Here is a 21,172-nt window from a genome sequence, read left to right as displayed (position 1 = left end):
TAGTTGTCAATTTTATTATTTTTCTTACGTTATTTGTTAAGTATTTAAAAAAAAAAAAAACATAAAAAACATGCATTACCAGAGATGGGCTTGTCATCTTCTCCAAGGTCCTTGTTTAGAAAGAGAAAGAAGTGTCGTGGAAACAAGCTGTTTTGGTCGGCAATAAACATGGAAAATAAATACATAACAGGTGTACAAAGCACGTGGTCACATTATATGTCGTTTAATGATGCATGAACCAATTGGTAACCCTCCTCGAACCTAACAATCCTCGAATTTTGTTACTTCCCACGTAGAAAATTCCAAGCACACCAACATTATATATATATATATATATAACGTACTAGAAGAGTTATACTATATATTTGAATTTTGAACCCAACAGCCACTATCAAACGCGTTGATGCGTTCAACCCTAAAATCAATCAAAATTCAACAACACGCTTAAACTCACAAACCGTGTTCGCTGTACTCTCTATTCCATATCTGACCATTTCTCTCCACAGTCTTGACTCTCTCTCTGTCTCTCTCTATATCTCTCTCTCATTTCACACACTAAGTGATTTGTAGCATTTGAATTGAATATGGTATGTCTAAGATTAATCTCTCTGTTAGTATTAGTTTCTCTGCTTTTCTCTCGGGTCTACGCAATCCGGTCATTTCCGAGCAGATTTAAAGACACGAGACTTCCGTCGTTACAGAGTCTAGAGAGGGACTCACAGTTTGTTGAAGCGCCTGAATATCGAAACGGGCCTGAATGTACTGTTTTGAATAAAAATGTTAATGGTTCTGTTTCAGCTTGCGATTTGAGTCTTGTTCACATTGCAATGACGCTTGATTCGGACTACTTGAGAGGTTCAATTGCAGCAATTCATTCGGTTCTCAAACACACTTCTTGCCCAGAAAATGTGTACTTTCACTTCATTGCTTCGGATTCGAATTCAATAAAACCAGATGGATTGTCCGGGTTGGTTCAATCGACTTTTCCGTCTCTGGGTTTCAAGGTGTACACTTTTGATGTGAGTTTAGTGAAGAATCTGATCTCGTCTTCGATCAGACCAGCTCTTGACAACCCATTGAACTACGCAAGAACATACTTAGCTGACATACTCGATTCGTGTGTTGATCGTGTGATCTATCTCGATTCGGATGTCGTCGTTGTCGATGATGTACAGAAGCTATGGTCAGTTTCTTTAACCGGGTCGAGAGCAATCGGAGCTCCGGAGTATTGCCATGTGAATTTCTCCAAGTACTTCACTAATGAGTTCTGGTTTGACGCGAAGCTATCCAAGGTTTTTGAGGGGAAGCGGCCGTGTTATTTCAATACCGGCGTGATGGTGATGGATTTGGGGAAGTGGAGGGAAAGGAATTACAGGAGGGAAATTGAGGAATGGATGGAAGTGCAGAGGGAGAGGAGGATATACGAGCTGGGTTCGTTGCCGCCGTTTTTGCTGGTGTTTGGAGGAGATGTGGAGGGGATTGATCATAGGTGGAACCAACATGGGCTTGGTGGGGATAATGTGGTGAGTAGTTGCAGGACTCTGCATCCGGGACCGGTGAGTTTGTTGCATTGGAGTGGAAAAGGGAAGCCATGGGTGAGACTTGATGGGGGGAATCCATGCCCAGTTGATCATCTGTGGGCACCTTATGATCTCTACAGACATTGATTTTTTTGTTTATTTATTTTTGTTCATTTCTCTCCCAATTTTGTTTAATTCTTTTGTATATGGATACAGTACATAAATACACACAATAGAAAAAGAAGATTCATATAGATATTTTGTTATTGCTTATGGTCTGTGTAATGGTGTCTTTACGCATCAGACAAGCCAAGGTGTGCTTGTTTTTGTTTGGATCCTGGATCCGTGTCTTATCTTTACATCATTTATGCAATAACTTCACCTTATGCAACAATTACATTATATCGTAATTTAGTGTTACATTTGGTCATTTGTTGTTGCACTAGCGACATAGGACCAAGACACAAAATCCTCTCCACAGGAGGGGATCCGGATTCTTGTTTTCGTTTCAACAATTCATGGTATCTAAGAAATGTCACCCTCGGGGGAGGATTAAGCGACTATGGTTGCTTCACTGGCTTTTGTTGTGCAATGAGAGTGACCACAACAAGAACAAACACTAAACTTTTCCACGTTCATAGAGCTATTTTGTTATTGCTTATGGTTTGTGTAATGGTGTCTTTAAGCATAAGACCAGCCAAACTGGTGTGCGTGTTTTTGTTTTGATCCCGAATCCTCTCTTGTGCCTTATCTTTACATTATTTATACAACAATTTCAAATCGCTTATGTAACAATTACATTATATCTTAATTTCATAGTGTTACAGTTAGTCATTTGTTGTTGCACTAACGATATAAGACCAAGACACAGAATCTGCTCCTACCAATATAGGACGAAGACACAGAATCCCTTCTAGAGGAGGGGATCCGGATTCTTGTTTTCGTTTTGACAGTTCATGCCATCTAGGATTGTTAGTTCATGCCATCTAGGAAATGCCAGTTTCATAAAGACCCTCGTGGGAGGATTAAGCAACTATGGCTGCTTCACTGGCTTTTGTTGTGCAATGAGAGTGACCACAATAAGAACAAACACTTAACTTTTCCCTTTCGACAAGAAATGTGCAACCAGCAGTCACATTGCTGTCGAAATAACCAAACAGGCCAACGGTCAAAACAAAGGTCATTTTAGTGATTCAGAAACCAAACTTACTTCTTTGAATGACTAGCACACCCTTTTTGCTCTGTGGTATAACAGTCACCTCGCGTTTAGCCGTGCATTGTCAATAGAGGAAAGCTATGGTGGAAGGAACGGATCGAATTCTATATTATTCGAGCCATTTTGGTCCCCAGATTGACAAAACCTGGTTCTCTATTGTAGTTTTTGCTATAGGAGTCGTGTTTTACGGCTATGCCTTGACCTGAATACATTTTATGTTCTGCTCAATAGAGATGATTCATTATATGAAATGGAAGAAATACATGTGATAATGAAATGTACAATTTTTATTTATTATGGATAAAAAGGGATAATGATTCACAAACCTAAAACTCAAACGGAGAAAGTTTCTTGATAAAATATGTACATGCCCATTTCTACTGTCTTTACTTATAACAAGCCAACTACACAACTCAGATGAAGTCTGTTCTCCAAGCCTCTCAAGTGATGACCCAATAACATGCACCTGTCAAAAAAATAAAATAATCAATGTACTTGCTCCAAAGGAAAATGAATTGACGCAATAGCATTGACAACAAAGAAAGAGATCACGAGGAAACTAACCAGAAAACTAGCTTTGCCAAGTAGTCCCGTGAAGTGCTTATGGCATCGTGAAATTCGTCACAACAACTTTGGTAGTTCTCTGTGCTCCTTATAGCTGAATCTCCAATAAAACCAGAGGGAGTATCATTTTTAAAGAATCTCTTCAATATGTTTCGAACAAGTTCACGAATAATTTCCTCCACCTCTAATGACGATAGCTGAGATAGTTCAGTCACCTGTGGAAACAAATTACAGTTTCTGAAAAATCCAACTTCAAACAGAGAGGCAATAGTCACATGAAAAAAAAATTAAGGACAATACCATATCGGATTCCAAGGACCTTAAATACTCCAACAAATCATTGTTACTTTCTCTAATATGCTCCATTCTTATGTGTTTCTGCTTCTGAAAATGTAGTTCCTGCAACATCATATACAGATCACAATTGGCGTGCATCGAATATAAAGTAGTTGCCACACAAAAAGGACAACCAATTCGCTAATCATTGTTTGTACATGGAAGAAACGAATCAGATTAGCATGATAGTAACTGTGATAATCATCATAACCTTGAGTTGCATAGGTCCATCTTTAACTTTAAGTCGAGGAACAATTTAGGAGCATATATATTTCAAATGTTAAGGTTGGCTTGTTGTGAGTAGGCTGAGGAATCCTCTTTGAAAAGTGCGTCATTTGAGATTTATGGGAATGGAGTCACTCAGTGAAGTTAAAATCAGATTTGCCACTAGGCAGTTATTTGAAAGACTTCCTTACAAAATATTTGAAGTCTAGATGCTGGAACCCTTAAGTGGAAGGTTTACCAATTTCAGAAAAATCATGTAGTCGGAAAGAATGCAATTCTCTGCCCATTTACTCCCCACTGCCTATAATGGACTTTGAACAAACCTATCGATTTTACACCAACCCATAAAATGTGAAGGCAGGAAGTGATTTCTGGTCTCTAGTACACCAAGTTATAGATTTTACCAGCAGATCAGAAGGCACCTTTAATATCCTATAATTAATTGATAGCATGTTCTTCCTGAAAGTATAATTACACATTGAAGATAACAAGGGCAAACTAATAATTTGAATGTGATATTGAACACCACCATGATTTCTAATTTTCATCAATAATCAGAAATTCGACTAAAGTGGCGGTATTGCATTAAATCATGTCATCTATGAGCCTATAGACCATATGGGTTTGGCATTGTAAATACCAACTTAAGCTTCATAGTCATGTAACTCCGAAATTTGTAAATACCAACTTAAGCTTCATAGTCATGTAACTCCGAAACCATCCTTCTTTACCATAAAACATTCACTAGTATTGAGCCCAATACAAGAACTCTTCAAGTTGTTAACTGAGTTTTCTTGCTAAATCAAGTTTCAAATCAGTTATGTAATCTAAATCCGGAAAACGTGTGTGCACGAGTGTGTATCCCATGAGAGAGAGTAAAATCCTCACCTTCTTAGCTGTGAATAGCTCCGATTCCAGCTGCTGAATGTAGTTCAGAACCTCAGGCGACAAATCGCCAATACTCTGAAAGTTTACTCTCTCCAAATCTTCAACATCAACACCAACAACCTCACTGTCCTCATGGTTTATTTCCCAAACATCATTGTCCAGCGAAAAAGTCGAACTTTCTGAACTCTCCGGCGATTTATTAAATTTCCTCATCAATGAAATTCTATACTCCGCGTTCCACAGTGTATATCTAACAATACAACAATCAAATCATTTTCTATAAGAATTCAATTTCGAGTGTATAGCTAACAATACGACAATTAAATCATTTTCTATAACAATTTGATTTCAAGCACAGCACACACATACACACATATATGAGTTAAATGAAGCAGAGAAGACGTCTTTACCCGGTGATTATAGAGGAGACGAGGAGGCGATCCAGAAGACGTTTTGAAACCCTAACGGTGACGGAAAATTGATCCGACGGGAGCAATCCTAGCATGGTTGAGATGGTCTGCTTCATGGAGTCCTTGGCGGAATCAGAAACCCCCTTGGAGATAACGGAAATGTCTAAAGGTTCGATCTTCTTAAGCATATCGGCGATTACAGAGAATTCCCGATCGAATGATCCAGATTTGGTGGCGGAGACAAAGTCATCGGAGACTCCGCCGCCGTCGACGCCGGAAACCAGGCAGCTGACGGCAAAGGAAGGATGCCTCTTGGTGGCGATGGCGAGAAGCAACGGTCGGAGAATCGGAGGGGGTTGAGGCTGGAGTGGCTTGAGTGACGGATCGGTGAGCCGAGGGCTCAAGAAAGCCCTAGCTATGGCCGCCATTAAACACACAGATACACACACAGTGGTGTGTGTATGTGTATGTGTGTTGTTTGCTCCGGCGAAGCTCTCACGCGTCTGGTTCAGTTCTCTCTTTCTGTCTTTCTGTCTTTCTCAGCCGATCGTTGATTTTGCTGTTTTGTTTGCTTGCTTGCAACCTCGTCCAAAAAAAGGAAAAGCCCTTTCTGTTGAAGTAATTAACCGATTCGCCATTGGTGGTTTGTGGAAGACAGACGAAAGGAAGTGGAGTTGGTATTGTGCCGATGGATTCGACGACGACGTTAACGGTCCGTTTTGCCGCCAACCCATGCCTGTCACGAGTGATGATGCTACCTCTAATTCTTTTATTTATTTTTAATTGGGACTAAAATCATAATAATTTCTGGGACTAAAATCAATTACAAATAATAAAAAGATGTGTTTAACTCATCACATAACTATTGTCCTTTTCAAAAAAAGGTCGCAGGTAAAGGGAGGAAGCCCCAAAGGAAGTGGGCCCAGAGGGCCCATAACTGGAGAAAAATATTATATTATATAAAGGCTGAAGTCAAAGTAGGTTATTTTTCAATTGCCTCCAGTGTCTGCGTGTTTTGCTCGAGTTGTGCGTTTTCGCTTCTCCAATGGCTCCTTCCACTTTCGGTCGATGGTTCAGGCCCGAGGTTCGTAACTCTCTCTATACATATACATATATATATATATATATATATATATATATATATCAAGAATTGCTATTTTTCCGATCTAAGGTAGGATTTGTTGGGAAACTTTAGGAGCTAATGGTAATTGTATTTGTATGTGTAGGTTATTCCTCTGTTTATTCCCGTAGGGTTAGCGGTAGGGATTTGCGCAATGCAGTTGGTGCGCAACATCTGCACCAACCCTGAAGTCAGGTATCCTTCTATCCCTTTCTTCATATATATATATATATATATATATAGCCTGTAATATGTGAATGAATCCACCACCAACCAGCACTTTGAAATATGGTATGTTTACAAACATGGGACATGTGCAACCTTAAATCATACTATAGGCTCCTTTTTTGCGTGACTCGTAGATCGATAGCTGAGAATCCAAACTAGGGCGTCCAAGTTTACTCTTCCTCTATTGTGTCTACCCACAACTTAAATTGTTCCTGCTATGCCGGATTCTACTTTGTTCACGTGTGACTGTAGGATCTCGATCAGATTGTTAGTCCACCAATTGCCAATTGCGGTGGTGGCTAACTATATTACAACGAACAACTTATCACCATCCTCTAGGATTGGAAAACAATATAAAAGTTTGGTTTCATGTTCAAGCTGACACATTTTTTCAATCCCATGGATATGACCACTCATTTTTTAGCAATGCAAGCTTGAACCAAGTTGAGATCAGATTGCTTAAACATTGGTGTGCCGAGCTCGAGCATGGCTAGCCTGAACACCCTCGTTAGCTGAGCCCGAACTACTCAAAAACTAGACTAGGTTCATTTGCAGCCCTACCACCCTTACACTCACAAAGGCAGTCATCTACGGCCACTCCTGTTCCCACCACTGCCCGTCACTGACACTTCTACCCAGTCACAACAATTGCCAACACTTCCATGACAATACCGCCAAAAATATGTCATTACTAAATTTTACAGATTGTCCTAGTACAGTTCGGAAAACCTCGATCGTAAAAAGGAAATCATGAATAGGTTTCTTTATTTCCTCACCTTTTACCCCTTTCCTTTTCTCTTACGTTTCCTTTTCCCTTTAGTTTTTATCATAACGGGTCTAAAATTTTTTGCATTTGCTTGAAGAACTTTATGAAATTTGCATTTCTTGAAATGATTAAAGTTTATTTCTTTATGGGTACATGCTGCAAAGTGCTGTAGCTCCTTTTGGTTTATTATGGTGTCTCAATCACTCACAAGCCACGTGCATAATATAAAACCGAAGACGGTTGAATTATAAAATTTGAGACATATGGTTTGCGACCCATCACATTGGTCATCTCACCTACATTTGAAGGTTCAAATTTTTTTGAAGGATTCAATTGAAACAGTTGCAATGGTTCAGATTCTGACAAGTTTCAACATTTTGGCAATTAAGATACTTTTTTATTTTTATTTTTATTTTTTGTTGTTTTTGTGAAAAATAAGGGTGACCAAGGAAAATAGGGCTGCGGGAATACTGGACAACTTTGAAGAAGGTGAAAAGTATGCTCAGCATAGCATCCGGAAGTTTGTTCGCAACAAGAATCCTCAGATCATGCCAGCCATCAACAACTTTTTTAGCGACCCAAAGCTTCCTTCTTAGGAAGTGTTTCTATTGAATGCTATTTTTTTGAAATGCAACTTTTAGATTTGGTTGAATTCAGAGCCTCAGATCATATCAGATAAAGGCGCAAACTTGAATAAGTTTCAGCCATAAATAATAATGTATATTTGTTCCTATATTAATGTTGTTGTCATTCATATATTTCTCTACATGTTCAATTACCTTGGGTTCTACTGTGTTCTTTCCTTGCATCAGAGTATCGTTGCATAGCTTCTGGTGCCTCGGGTTCAATCACCTGCAGTCGTAGCTTTCTCTGTTCTGATGAACCTTGTCAAGTTTATCCCCAACAATCTAAACTAGGAGGTAACTTGTGAACTAAAAGGAATGCTTTTGACAATCAGATTTCACTAAACAAGTTGATAATTTATTGGGGACTGCCTATGACCTTTTGGACAGCTTGTGGGGGACGAAATTTCCCGGTAGTTCCTTCTCTGTTCCCGCCAAGCTAGGGATTCCATCGAATTCTTGCTTGAGAGAAGCTTGCCGGAAGTCCTCTGTTATAAGGTTCTTTGAACTGAGAATCAATTTATCAGCAAAGGCTTCCGTTCTCATCCAAAGCCCATAGGGATGCTTCTCTTCACCACCTACTCTCTCTCTGCCGAACACTGTTTTAGGGAGTGACCAAGATGACATGAGTTGTAACAAAGGTTGGGTAACCTTTCATAGCAAAAACCGACTTTCAGTCTTGTTCTCCTGCAAAGAGATAGAGTTTCATCTATGCATTGATGATATACACAGTTTTAAGTTGATTTACGCCTATACTGTAAGGCTTTATGTTCGTCATTTGTGATAAATTTGTGATAATTTAAAAGTAATGCTGTCAACAACAGAGCAGCAAAATTTTAGTAACACAGAGCCAGAACAGGAGTAGAAGCACACTATCATCTTAGCGGGAGCGTGGCAGCACCTGACTTGGGTCAAGCATATTGATGCAATATCGACATGCATGATAATTGAGCATCTCATCCTTTCATTGTAATTGAAGTGTTGTCGTCCTCATTCTTGTCTTAATCCCATATTTTTCCGTATTCCAATTCAAGTGTCTTATAACTAAATGCCTATGAGACATTACTATAATCTAAACCAGAGTTATACTGCTTGTCCTGAAGTGCTGTTTGTATTTTCAATTCAAGTTTGAGAATCACTTAATCATTGAGGAATTGAAAATAGGAAAAAAAAGGAAGCCCAAGAATATAGAATCTAAACACCATGACAAAATATAAAAAAAATCAGCATTGTGATGCCAAAACATTATCATAGAACTGAATGATGACTTTTTATTGGTGCATCAAGAAAATACATCCAACAAAAAGAGACAAATATTCATTGCCAAGGAGAGTTAAAAAAGAACTGAGAGGGGGTGAATGGTATTTCCTTCTTGAGCATGTTCTATGAAGTGTGAGAGGGCATCAGGAGAGCTGTTGTATGTGTTTCTTTCCTGTAGCTCCAACATGCCACGACTTCCAGGCATCGGTATAATGAGCAAAAAGGTCATGTAGAGCTGCCACACCATTAACAAAACCCATCTTCTGTCATTTAATTGCTGCAACCATGGCGTGCAAAGAATGTAATATGTGCACATATGACGTGCAAAACAACATGGGTATAAATTAGTGAAGCACATACTACATGAGATAAGATGAAATTACATGGAAGAGAGGATATAAAGCATCAATCTGGTGTTAAAATTTAAGATCATCCATAGTCCAGAATCTGGGCAATTTAAGTATTCGGATGGAAGATATGATAGGCAGTAAGACAGCAACACCGGGTACATTATAATCTAGAGATACTATGAAACTTACTTTCAAATCCCTCTTTAGGGACGTATAGAGCTGTAAGATGAACCAAGTTAAACTGTGACCTTGCTTGTGGTTAGCTCAGTTCGAGGCTCACTTATGCTCTGCTACTGGGATAAACAAACCAAGCATAGAAATATTTTGGAACTCTCAGCTTGAACTTGGCTCAATTTGCTAATAAGATCCAAAGACTACTTTAGAAAAAAAAAGAAAACAAACTTGCTCTAGATATGTTCAAACTGCTCTTTCAAGATCGCTCATGAGATAACATGTCAAGCTCAAAGCTTCTTCTAAGGTTGGTTGACCTCTGGAGCTGAGCTTGAGCAACCTATTATTCAGCTTGACTCTGTTCACAGCCCTAGCCGGACACACATGTATAAGCATACTGATTTCTAAAAGAAAAACAAAAACAATATATGATATTTGTATGAAAACAACAGCACAGATCGAGGTGCAAGATAATTTCTTTTTCCATTTAAGCTTGTGAGTTACAAGATCAACAATCATTTTGACAGTCATTATCTGACTCAGCTGCCAATTACTGATTCACTATTTGAAGCGATTTTCATATCATATTATTTAATGTATCCATACTTCATCAACCCTGTGCAATGCTACAATTTGCAGGGCTGCACTATATGGCAAGCATAAATCACGAAGGTCATTAAGAATATTCATAATAAAGTATCAGAAGGTACCTCGGTTGCAATACTGAGGACGATAAGAAGAAGCCAGGTTCTCCCAGTCTTGAACCCGCCTTATATTCTTGTTTCTAGAATCTTCCACTTGGATGTTGGCAGGAGTAAAAGGGCCAAAAACAAAATCCTTGGAGCTGTGATTCAAATTCTGCTCCAATGAGTCCCTTCCATACTCATCTTTCAAGTTGTTATGTTTCATATGCATTGGCAAATTTGCCTTCTGGTTTGAATTCCAATCAACTGAAGAATCCCCCTTATATCTCTTTGAACTAGTATTTGTGATATCAATCCCGAACACTCTCCTTTTAGACTCGTTCAAATCCAAATCAGTAGCCGATGCATTCTTGAAACTTGCTTCCATCTTCAACCACTTATATGCTGGTTTCCCGCTTTTTGGGTGATGGGTCTGCAAATCAATCAAGCAAACCGAAGTCTAATGAGAAAAAAAGAAAAAGAAAAATCATATATAAGACAATGCTTTCTTGGGCTCATTTTCACTTGCTAATCAATCAAGTCGCAGAATATAATTTACCTTTTCGATGAGGTTCATGGAAGCCAACACATTTGCAATGTCATACAGGCGTCTGGCTTTTGCTGCAGAATTATCTTAAAGACAGTCAATCTAAAGAAATGTGTTCTTTTCCTCCTATATGATGCACTAAAATTTAAAGCATAAAGGTGATGTGAGGATGAATTACTTCTCATAGCTGTTGGATCATGGATATCACCCAGCAATTCTGTCGCTGCGTTATCAAGGGATATCAAATCCATCTAAAGGCAAGAGAAATGAGGATTGAATCAAGACAAATAAACCGGGTTGTAACAGTTAAACAACATAAAAATGTAAATACTTTGACATACATCAGAGCAAAGGAAAAGCCTGATAAAATTCCGCGCAAGAAGCCCCAGAGATTTCTCTTTCCTGTTCTCTGTACAAACAAATTTTAGAGTCAGGTATGCTGAAACTGAACTGACACAAATGAAAATACAGAAAGGAATGAAAAAATTACCAGCTTTCAATGATGCAAGAGTTTTTTCTTGCGTATCAATTTTGGAATTAGAGTCTCCTCCATCTTCATTTTCATTTGCAGCCTAGTTAAAGAAGCCCACATTAACCATAACTAGAAAACAACAAATGCACAAAACTCCCTTTGGTTTCCAAGAAAATAAAATCAATCTTAATTTCTGCATTACTTGAAATGGCCATGTAAGGACCCTTAACAAACTGAACTGACACAATTTACTTGGCTAAGTGCATAAAAATTCTTCAAATCCACAACATAATTAAACATTATTTTTTTTTTTATAATTATTATTATTGTTATTTGGATTGCTGTTCTCATTTTCCTTGGCAGTCTAATAAAGGGTAAAGAAACAATAAATTTTTCATTTTTTTTTTTTGGTTCTCTCAATCTATGAATGAATCAATGACAAATACCCAAATTTGACAGGCAATTTTCTATATTTGCAAGAACTAAATTGAAATCTTGACTACCTTGATCTCATATAAGGCCTGCGGAATTGCGCCAAAACCTTTCCAAAAATACTGATTCTTTGCTTTCCTTGATAAAACCTGAGAAAATTAACAAAACCCTAGTTATACTTGGGACATTCAATTCTGTAAAGAAAAGAACCCTAACTAGAGAGCTTTATAAACAGGTAAGGACTGTACTCCAACACTTTCTAGTATGTTAACAATATCGTAAATTCGCCTCCGCTCAACGCCTGCAATTTCACCAATACACAAATTCAACACATTTACATGATTTCACAAAAATGTGTGGTGATTAAAAGATGAGGTACAGACCTAATCGACTTGAGGCATCATCCAATTCAATCGAGTCGACGCCGTCTCGATCATACAGCTTCAAAAAACTGAACAAAAATCAATCAATAAAATGAATAAAAAGAAGAAAAAAAATGTATCAGTAGCCAGTAGATGAATATAAGAAACATATAGAAATTACTTGGAGCATAAGACGCCAAGAGATTTTTCTTTGCGGTTGTATGGATTTTTGGTTTCAGATTCACGAGGGATTAGCGACGACATTCTTCAACCAGCTTCGAAGATTGATCTGAACCAAAACCTAAAATCTAGTGAGAGAGAGAGAGGAGAGAGAGAGACATTCACTTGGCGGGTTAAGAAATTCAAAATGGTGATTCGGATCTGAGATTCGGGGTCGCAGAGAGGGAGAGAGAGAGAGAGAGGATTTACAGAGGTAGAGGGAATTTAAATTGAGTTTAACGCGCGGTAAAGCTTATTGTGCCCTTGTTAATCTCTTCTTTTAATGGAATTGTTGGCAACTTAACTTTTGTTTTCTTTGCGGTGTTTTTTCTTTTAGTGTTTCTTTTTCAACTTGGTAAGTTTTTTAAAAATAATTTTGAAGAAAATAAAATTTTATAGAAAAACCATTTATTAAAACAGACTTTCTTTAATTGATTTTTTTTTTTTTTAAATTGTAAATAAAACAAATTGTTAAATAATTTTTCATATTGAGTAAGACCAGCATATCAAGTTATACCAACGGAAATAAATTGATGGACAATAACATGCTAATCCCGACCTACCCTCTTCGAGGGGGACTCGGTGTGAGAGGCCTATGACTGGAACAACGTTGGCCAAATTCTTTGCGTGTGGAATTGTTTGTGTTCTGTTTTTGTTGTATTGTTGCTTTCCACAAGTATCAAAACATTAATAAAGCTGCCAATCAAGTGGACAAACTAGGTGGATTGAAAAAATAATTGAAAAGTAACCACTGAAAATTTTATTTGGGTAATACATGATTTGATTCATCAGCATTAATTTATCACTTTGTTTTTGCCTTGATTTTATTTATTTATTTAAAAGTATATTTTAATTAAGAACAAATAGTCATACAATCAACTTTTAGAACTCTACAGAATTAAGAAGGTCGTATCAAAAGAACCTTCCTCTCTTGATGAAGAGGGCATTGGACATGAGCGAGAGATAATAAGGGGTTAGTTGCAATAGGGAAGCTTGGGTACTTAGTGCATCGAGAAACATTAAGTTTTAGGTTCGAATCATTTCGAATGTGATTAATTTTTTAAGAGTTACAATTGCAGACATAATTTGAACTTTCTTCGATTCGTGTGGATGAGTCACTTTGTACGAGTTCTGTGAAATAGTCGGGGTGAAGTCCCAGACACCTCGACTATCGAAAAAAAAACCCTGAACGAGAAATCCAACCCAAAGACACTTGTCACCAAAGCACACCAACATTTTATCATTTTATGTCTTCAACAACAGCACTAGAAGGCGCAGAAGGCTTGAGAGAGAAAACAAACCGTTGTCAAGGCAGAACAGTGTATGCCCGGGGCACATGCCCCTTAGCCTCGCTTACTATAATATTTGTACTAAATTTATGTATAATGGCCCCTAAAATTTTTATTTTCTAAAATTATCTTTTAAGTTTTTATTACTTTTCCTTTTACACTCTAAATTTGTTTAATTTCCTTTTAAAAAATATTATTATTATTACTTTGAATCAAACTCTATTTATTTATTTATTTTTATTTTTTTAAAATTATCTCATTTTTCTTTTATTTTTTACTTTTTGTCAATCATTTATCTTTCTTATACTACTCATTGATTAAAATATTATTTTGCAATAAATTTTTTCCTTTGCCTGTCATGTTTTTTATTTTTTATTTTTTTACACTGCGCTCCCCCATGGAAAAATGAGAGAACTTTATCACAACATGTGGACTGAATCAACAATACGTGGCTCAAAGAGCGTTAGCACCACTGGAATTCTATCATGGTAACATGGCCAAATGGAGGCGTGAATCTTACAGGGAGTTTTAAGGTTCCAGATATCTTTCCAAGTGGACTGAATTTCCTGCCAAAGGCTTGGACCTATAGAGTTTTTAACTTGACAAAAGTCACTTGATTTTTTCACTTTGAAAACAACATTTCTTAAAAATATGTTGTATCAAGGACCTGAATTAACGTTTCATAAAAATATGTTCGATGTGGGTGCTAGCCAGATCAGGCTCCAGACGCTTTTTAAGTTTTAGGTTGTTATCATGACGGGTGTCGTGACCTAACTTAGTATTGGGTTTGTCTAGAGTTGGTTGTTTTGTTCATCTTTGTTGTTATTCAGTTTTGTGTTTTGTACGTGCTTATGGTGTTTTGCTGTGTAAGTGCTGTTTGGCGGTTATTTTGTCCGAGTAAAAAAAAAAAAAAATACTTGAATTAACGTTGTTCCTAATTACCCTTGATGTAGTAGTCACTGTGCAACACAAAAAGATACTAGACATGCCTTCGCAGAACCAAACCAACAAATATACAATTGAATTAATAAGAACGCATTATTACAACTTTTGAACTCATCTGTTTGCTATCAGCTAGCGCTGCTTCACTCGAAAACACAAACAAGGGGAGGCCAATTAGTTTTCAAGCCTCCTGAAATGATTCGCGACAACCCTGTGCGCGCCAAGCCCAAATTGCATTAGTACACTCGCTCAAAAGTAATTAAGAACTATAAGCATGAGAATACAAGTTTAAGTGAAAGAGCAGTTCGTTACTTTGTGAGAACTTAGATTTGTCTTCGGTTAATCTCTGAACCCCTGAACAAACGCATCAAGCAAAATATAAGAGCAAACACATTGTTTGCCATTCCACACTTTAAAGTGTGTAGCCACGTCATCAACTTTATATAAAGTGTACAGCCACGCCAGCATGTGATTGTACACTTATTTTAAAGGCTTTAAGTTCTTGTTGTGCACTCATTTTTTCATTGTACACTTTATTATATTATTATTTTTTAAATAATAAAATAAATTTATTATTATTATTATTATTTTCTTAACAATTTTATTCTCAACAACTATAATACTAATGGCTATAATTGTTTGCTCCGATTTAGATACAAGATTTTAAATATATATATATATATTAAAAAACAAGCTTCCTACAAATAAAATAAAACAGTACAACTTGGAAAAAAAAAATACATTAATACTTCCACACATGAAAAAAATATAGTAAACATTACAATTAATTGTCCTTTTTTGCATAACGCGCTATAATTTTATTTTGTTGATCCTCGATCCATACTTTCACCACCGGTGTTGCAGCATCATTTGGATTTTTTTCCATCATTTGTCTTTCCCAAAGAACTTGCTCCTGCTCAATCTCCATCATCTTCATTTCTTTTTGCGCTTCAAGCTCCTTTAATTTCATTTCTTTTTGCAGCTCAAGCTCCAATCGCCGTGTCCGTTCTTGCTCCATGCCCAAATCGAATTTCGATTTCATTTTTAAAGTACGAGATTCGAGTGCTAAGTTGTCCATCAACTTATTTTGCTCGGCAAATCCTTGAAACGATGTAAGAAATAAGTCATTTTGTACCTTATCTTTACTTTTACGACCCTTCTTGGCAGCTTTTCGCCCAATAAGTCGTGAAGTGTCACGTGAACTTTCGTCTATGGCCGGTGAGTCGTCATCGCCAAGGTTTACCGAACCTGGTGTTGATACTGCAGGAGTTAACTGAGTAGATGAATTAGTTGGGATTGAACCTGGTGTTGATGGAACTGTTTCGTAACAATCTCTAGGCTCATTCATATCAAGATCTATAGCTCTCTTATTTGTGTTTGGTGTTTGTTGTTTCTTCATTGTATCGCATTTTTAGAGCCATTTTGAAGATTTCCGAAGAAGATTCCAACAGTGCTCCAACTTAAATGGCTCCCCTTCTTCATCTTCATACAGTGCTTTTGCTGTCATGTACTATAAATATTAAACAAAAACTATATTTAGACAGATTGTCAATTAAAATAAATATTTATTTTTAAGGAAATTTAGACAGTAAGTGTAATGTTTGTGTCTTATATATGTATGTGGTGCATTTTGTTTATATGTGGAGTATTTTGAAACAAAAAGAAAAGGGAAAAGAAAAGAAAATCGGCGGGACCCACCACCCACTCAAACATATAGTTTAGAGACTTTTTTTTTATGCTCATTCTCTCTCCCCTCGGCCAGTGCTCTATCTCTCTGCCTTTTTCTTTTTCTTTTTCCTTTGTAACTTGAATCTTTGATTAATTCATCATCTCTTGGTAGATTTGGGTGCCGTTTGAGGCAAAACGAAGCTTGTGTCGAGTTCTACGCATCCATACCAACAATTCCAGATTTGGTGCACCTTTGAACTTCGAAATTTAGGACCCATTTTCTAGGGTTTGCTCATTTTTGAGATAGGGGCATCTTAATCCACTCTCATCTTGTTCCATTGTGAGTTATGTTTTTTTTGTTATGCTAGACATGCTAAATTTGAGAATTAATTGCTTCAATGAGGTGTAAGTGATGTTTAGAGAAAATTCATGTCTTAGGGTTATGACTTGTCTATGTGAAAAGCATGTATAGATGATGGCTTTGTGGTGTTTTTTGTGAATTACACCTCTTTTATGTGCTAACATGCTTTACTTGGGGATTAATTGTGTTAATGATTATTTTAATGTTGTCTAGAGAAATGTATGTTTATGCACATGTGATGTATTATGTGAAAAGCATGCCTATGTGTTGAGTTTATGTCTACTATGTGTAAACTTGCTGAAAGGGATGTATGAGACCATGCTTAATTGTATTGTGCCAAAATTTCACATTGTCATGATATTGAGATCATATGTACATTCTTGGACATGTCATTGGGATGCATGAAATGGGAGAATTTGTCTTGAAATGAAAATGAGGAATTTTTGGGAGATGATAGTTTTTGTGAAATGGTTTTGATAAACCCGGTCGCTGCGGGGTTACCAATGGGCCGGAAGTTAATATAGCCTAGAGGGGACTAGGGAGTCGCCCTAGTGTGGTTGAGTTAGCTGGGCCCCATAATGACGCCGCGGGGTTACCAAGGGTCAGAGACACTAGCCAATCCTCCTCTCGTGTCGCGGCGGGGTTACCAAAGGGCGGGCTGTATTAACGTTTGAAAGTGATGGTTTTGAGAATGAAAATGGGGAGTGTCATTGACATGCATTGCATTGCATTGGTTATAATTGGAATTGAATTGTATGTTGTATTTGATCCCCTACGTTGTGTGATCCCTATCTCCCATTGGCCTATGCTTTGCTTGAATTCACAAGGATACAAGATTTGTGTCTTAAGTGTCACCTACTGAGCATATAGCTCACCCTACTATTTATACATTTTTTTCAGGTTTTGGAAAAGAACCGGTGGACGACAACCCACCTCAAGGCTGAGCGATACTAGAAGCTCACTTTTGTGTCTTTTGTATATCTCCCATTATTTTTGCAAAGCACTAAAAGTGTGAAGGTGTATATGTATATTTTGCAAAACTTTGTCATGTAATGTAATAAAGGTATTTGATGATATTTTGGATGTGAATTTGATAGCATGTAAACCTTATTGATGAATGGGAAGAGTAATACTAGTTTAAAGTATTATTGAGGTCATTTGATTGTGTATTATCATCTACTATTGCCGTGAATTCAGAATTTGAGCCATGATAAGTTTAAAAATGAATTTAAACAGGTTGCGGTAGGTCCATTTTTAGGGGAGGTTATGCCGAATTTTTTTTTTAAAAAAAAAAAAAAAAATTCTTGGCATTAGTTTTGGGATCGTTACAGTAAGAAATTTATTACAAAGTAAGAAACTTACGACATCTTCAACGTCGTATCCACTTCGACATTGGTTTTGGATATGTTGGTGGTATCCACTAAATTTGCTGACTACTCGCCTAATTATTGAGAATCGATTCGACAAACCTGACTACTGTCGGTTCTTCTCCATGTCGCCCATTTGGCGTTTGAAATCAGCATGGATACGTCCCCAATATGTGCCACTTTGTTGATCTGCACTTGTTATTGGATCTTCCCCAATATTAATCCACGCTTTGCATAACGCTTCATCTTCTTGGGTGGACCAATTTTTCTTATCTTTCCTTGAATTAGACTTGGATTGAGAAGGTTCAGATTGAGATGTATATTGGGAAGGAGGTTGAGATTGGATAGGAGGTGGGTATTGGGGAGGAGGTGGGTATTGGGGAATGGGATTGGTATTGGGAAGAAGGTAGGTATTGAGAATGAGATTGGTATCGGGAAGAAGGTAGGTATTGGGAATGAGATTGGTATAGGGAATGTGGTGGGTTTTGGAAAGGAGAGAATTGAGATTAAGATAGGTTTTCGGATTGGTAAAATCCTGAAGAGTAAAAATCATAATTGAATTGTGGTTGTAGTTTTGCGATGGGGATAATGGAGGTCGTTGATCCATGGAGTGTTCAAGAAAGAAAATTTCGTCAGAAAAAATTGAAAGGAAGATTGAGAAAGAGAAGATAACTAACTGATGAATGATGAGAAATTTTGATAGAAATATAGGGGTATTTATAGAGAATATGTAATATTACAAACGGCTATATTTTATTTGTTTTTCTCAACAGCTATATTCTATTTGTCTTTTTCCTAACGGCTATATTCCCAACGGCTATATTATGTTTGTTTTATTCTATCGACAAAGAGTACAAATTTTTTTTAAAAAAATAATTAATTAAATTATTATGCAAATTAAATGACTCTTTTTATTTATTTAAAAAAAAATGACTTTTTTTAATTAATAAAAATTTAATTATTTTTATATTAATTAATTAATCCAATATACATACCATACTTATTTTACATATCACTACACAATATCACATTTTTATTTTATATTATTCTCACACACAAACCCACAAAATGGCCCAGTCCTCTGCTGCGACTGCACATTTGACAGGCGCTACTCCATTCCTCACCTGTGGCGTGTTGAGAGTGTAACATTATGTAGGCCCCGCAAGTGTGTAAGCTGCACAAGAAAGACTTTGCTTCTACACACTCATACATATTACACACATTGATGGTGCGCTGGGGTTGCTCTAATGTCCTTCATTCAAAGAGGGGAAAAAAAAAATCATTTAGTCTTGTTGAATAGGTTTATCACCAGTAGACACTCATTTTATTATTCTCATAGCAGCATTCTGATAATAACATGAAAGAAAACACCAAAGGCTTATGCGATATAATCTTATTAACGCGAGGTACTTAACGGTACAAGAAGCGTATTCCTTGGATATATATCATCATTTGTCAGATCCCTCTTGATAGTTCCAGGCATATACATTGCAAACATAATGGCATTGGGATCTCTACTGTGGCCAAGCCCAAGAACATGTCCCATCTCATGAACTGCAATTGATTCCAAGTCTACTTGGATCCTGTTCCTCGGATTAGTACTCCAATTCTCATCAGCATCATAGTGGAACCATCCTATATATTTCTGGTCTAAAGGCATGAGACAATGTGCCAAATGGACCATCAAATGGGTACCCATCACCATGATAACGGCGATGGAACCCAATAACAACGTCCCCGGTTGCACCCTGGGGAGCTTCAACAAATGTGAATAGGCTCACATTTTGCCACCTCTCAAAAGCTCGCGAGCACACTGACTTAAGTTCTTGCAACCCCACTTCCACTTGGGCACTGGATTGGAAGCTATAAAGAGACGGTTTTTTGACCACTTTGGCATTCCTGGGAAGAATGTGTATTGAGAAACCATGTTGAGAAGTTTGGGGTGTCTCATTTTTCTGCTTGACAATATTGAGTTTGGGGCAGCGACAACATCAGGCACACCACATCTTGGGCGCATCATTTCTTGAATGGTTTCTGAGTCTAAGCTCCCGGTGACCTTCAATTGATAATTTGATCGACATGCTCTGACTGCAGACTCTAAAAGGTCATCGAACTCATCGTCATTTGCATGGTTGAGATTGCTTGTAGTACTCTTTGAATCATGATCAGTAGATGCAGTACCATAGTTCAAGTACCCAAACTTCTCGAGATAAAGTTTGAGCTCATGAAGGCCTTCCACAGTCTGGCCCCTGTGGTGTCCCTCCAAGTGCTGGAGGAACTCGAAGGCATTTCCGGGAGGTTTCGTATCATCTTCAGATTGAACAGTGATAGGTACTGTCAAAACAAGGAGGAGGAAAGCTCCTAAAAGAATACATAAATTAGGGGCCATTGTAAGTTTGTTGCAGCAACGGAAGGCTCTGTGTTGGTATTAAGCATGTATTGGAGTCGGGAAGACTACTAATTTATAGAAGGGCTAAGTGCATCTTCAAAATTTTCATTAGATACAATTTTAAAATGGAGTTGTTTACTTTCATCAGAATAGTTTTCCATATAAAAACCACACACATAAAATTCAGAAATTTGTTGTTTAGTAGTTTTCTGAAAATCGTTTTATTGTTAAATATGTTCTGCCAATAATTCAACCAAAAACAACCTCAATCCTCTTAAAAAGTGAAAGGAAACAACTTGTGTTCCCAATGACTAACGTGACAAGTTTATTAGGTTTTCAAGATTATTTTTGAGCTCAAAGAGTAGGTTTAAGTCCAATTTGGGACAATAGCTTGTGTATGTGGACTCCATGTATAATCTGAAACTTCCAGCCATCTCTCTCCCCAAAGGAAGGTTGATTGTGTGTTTGCTTTAACTTCCCGGATAAAAAAAAAAAAAAACTAATAGTGTGTATTTGTGCACGTGTATATATTTATATATATTTGAATTGAGAGGAAGATATATGCTCAGAAGCAATTGATGTATATGTATTACAAATTGCAAGGAGGTAGAAAATATAGTACATTTAGTGCTTATAGCTTCTTGGTTTTGCATAAGATGTATGACATGCTGTGATTTCTGCTTAAGCAACTAAACTTTGCTTATAAAATTAATTGTAAGGAACCAACCTAGTGGTATCAGGCCCGGAGTATCAATTATAAAAAA

The 21,172-nt window shown here is 37.2% G+C and overlaps 4 protein-coding genes and 1 pseudogene across 6 annotated transcripts; 2 read left to right on the top strand and 3 right to left on the bottom strand.

The window, feature by feature from the left end:
• The first annotated feature begins 380 nt into the window (after positions 1-380).
• LOC132315841 (probable galacturonosyltransferase-like 10) lies at positions 381-1,774 on the top strand. Its single transcript, XM_059814256.1, has one exon. The coding sequence runs from the start codon at positions 585-587 to the stop codon at positions 1,665-1,667; it is 1,083 nt and encodes a 360-aa protein (XP_059670239.1). The 5' UTR covers positions 381-584; the 3' UTR covers positions 1,668-1,774.
• Positions 1,775-3,002: 1,228 nt separating this feature from the next.
• LOC132315840 (uncharacterized) lies at positions 3,003-5,925 on the bottom strand. The gene is made up of 5 exons (XM_059814254.1): positions 5,160-5,925; positions 4,750-4,999; positions 3,601-3,699; positions 3,301-3,515; positions 3,003-3,202 (listed from the first exon to the last, which is right to left on the bottom strand). Exons 1-5 carry the CDS (start codon positions 5,585-5,587, stop codon positions 3,127-3,129), a joined length of 1,068 nt encoding a protein of 355 aa, XP_059670237.1. The 5' UTR covers positions 5,588-5,925; the 3' UTR covers positions 3,003-3,126.
• Positions 5,926-6,204: 279 nt separating this feature from the next.
• On the top strand, positions 6,205-7,949 carry LOC132267420 (uncharacterized). The gene is made up of 3 exons (XM_059768582.1): positions 6,205-6,243; positions 6,386-6,474; positions 7,713-7,949. Exons 1-3 carry the CDS (start codon positions 6,205-6,207, stop codon positions 7,867-7,869), a joined length of 285 nt encoding a protein of 94 aa, XP_059624565.1. The 3' UTR covers positions 7,870-7,949.
• Positions 7,950-9,084: 1,135 nt separating this feature from the next.
• Positions 9,085-12,700, bottom strand: LOC132315839 (E2F transcription factor-like E2FE). 3 transcript variants are annotated; one of them, XM_059814253.1, is made up of 10 exons: positions 12,355-12,700; positions 12,195-12,262; positions 12,060-12,112; positions 11,883-11,960; positions 11,398-11,479; positions 11,249-11,316; positions 11,086-11,158; positions 10,920-10,993; positions 10,388-10,793; positions 9,085-9,433 (listed from the first exon to the last, which is right to left on the bottom strand). In XM_059814253.1, exons 1-10 carry the CDS (start codon positions 12,435-12,437, stop codon positions 9,423-9,425), a joined length of 996 nt encoding a protein of 331 aa, XP_059670236.1. In that variant the 5' UTR covers positions 12,438-12,700; the 3' UTR covers positions 9,085-9,422. The 3 variants fall into 3 exon arrangements, with proteins under 3 accessions (XP_059670236.1, XP_059670234.1, XP_059670235.1); XM_059814251.1 differs by having other exon boundaries at positions 9,086-9,391; XM_059814252.1 differs by having other exon boundaries at positions 9,087-9,391; positions 10,920-10,981.
• Positions 12,701-19,415: 6,715 nt separating this feature from the next.
• LOC132316115 (metalloendoproteinase 3-MMP-like) lies at positions 19,416-20,408 on the bottom strand (annotated as a pseudogene).
• Positions 20,409-21,172: the final 764 nt, after the last annotated feature.

Source organism: Cornus florida, unplaced genomic scaffold (genome assembly GCF_030987335.1).
Source record: "Cornus florida cultivar Cherokee Brave unplaced genomic scaffold, ASM3098733v1 CherokeeBrave_3.0.0_Hap2_Chr07, whole genome shotgun sequence".
Classification (NCBI taxonomy): domain Eukaryota; kingdom Viridiplantae; phylum Streptophyta; class Magnoliopsida; order Cornales; family Cornaceae; genus Cornus; species Cornus florida.
Note: the sequence above shows the minus strand (reverse complement) of the source record. Positions and strands in the feature narration are given on the sequence as shown.

Excerpts from the sequence above, each read along its gene's own strand:
- LOC132315841 (XM_059814256.1), top strand. The coding sequence starts at position 585 with ATGGTATGTCTAAGATTAATCTCTCTGTTAGTATTAGTTTCTCTGCTT.
- LOC132267420 (XM_059768582.1), top strand. The coding sequence starts at position 6,205 with ATGGCTCCTTCCACTTTCGGTCGATGGTTCAGGCCCGAG. Across the intron at positions 6,244-6,385 it reads GTCGATGGTTCAGGCCCGAG|GTTATTCCTCTGTTTATTCC; the intron begins GTTCGTAACTCT and ends TTGTATGTGTAG. Across the intron at positions 6,475-7,712 it reads TGCACCAACCCTGAAGTCAG|GGTGACCAAGGAAAATAGGG; the intron begins GTATCCTTCTAT and ends GTGAAAAATAAG.
- LOC132315840 (XM_059814254.1), bottom strand. The coding sequence starts at position 5,587 with ATGGCGGCCATAGCTAGGGCTTTCTTGAGCCCTCGGCTCACCGATCCG. Across the intron at positions 3,700-4,749 it reads AGCTATTCACAGCTAAGAAG|GAACTACATTTTCAGAAGCA; the intron begins GTGAGGATTTTA and ends ATGATGTTGCAG. Across the intron at positions 3,516-3,600 it reads GGTCCTTGGAATCCGATATG|GTGACTGAACTATCTCAGCT; the intron begins GTATTGTCCTTA and ends TTGTTTCCACAG.
- LOC132315839 (XM_059814251.1), bottom strand. The coding sequence starts at position 12,437 with ATGTCGTCGCTAATCCCTCGTGAATCTGAAACCAAAAATCCATACAAC. Across the intron at positions 11,961-12,059 it reads ACATACTAGAAAGTGTTGGA|GTTTTATCAAGGAAAGCAAA; the intron begins GTACAGTCCTTA and ends TAATTTTCTCAG. Across the intron at positions 9,392-10,387 it reads TCCTCAGTATTGCAACCGAG|CTCTACATGACCTTTTTGCT; the intron begins GTACCTTCTGAT and ends ATGGTGTGGCAG.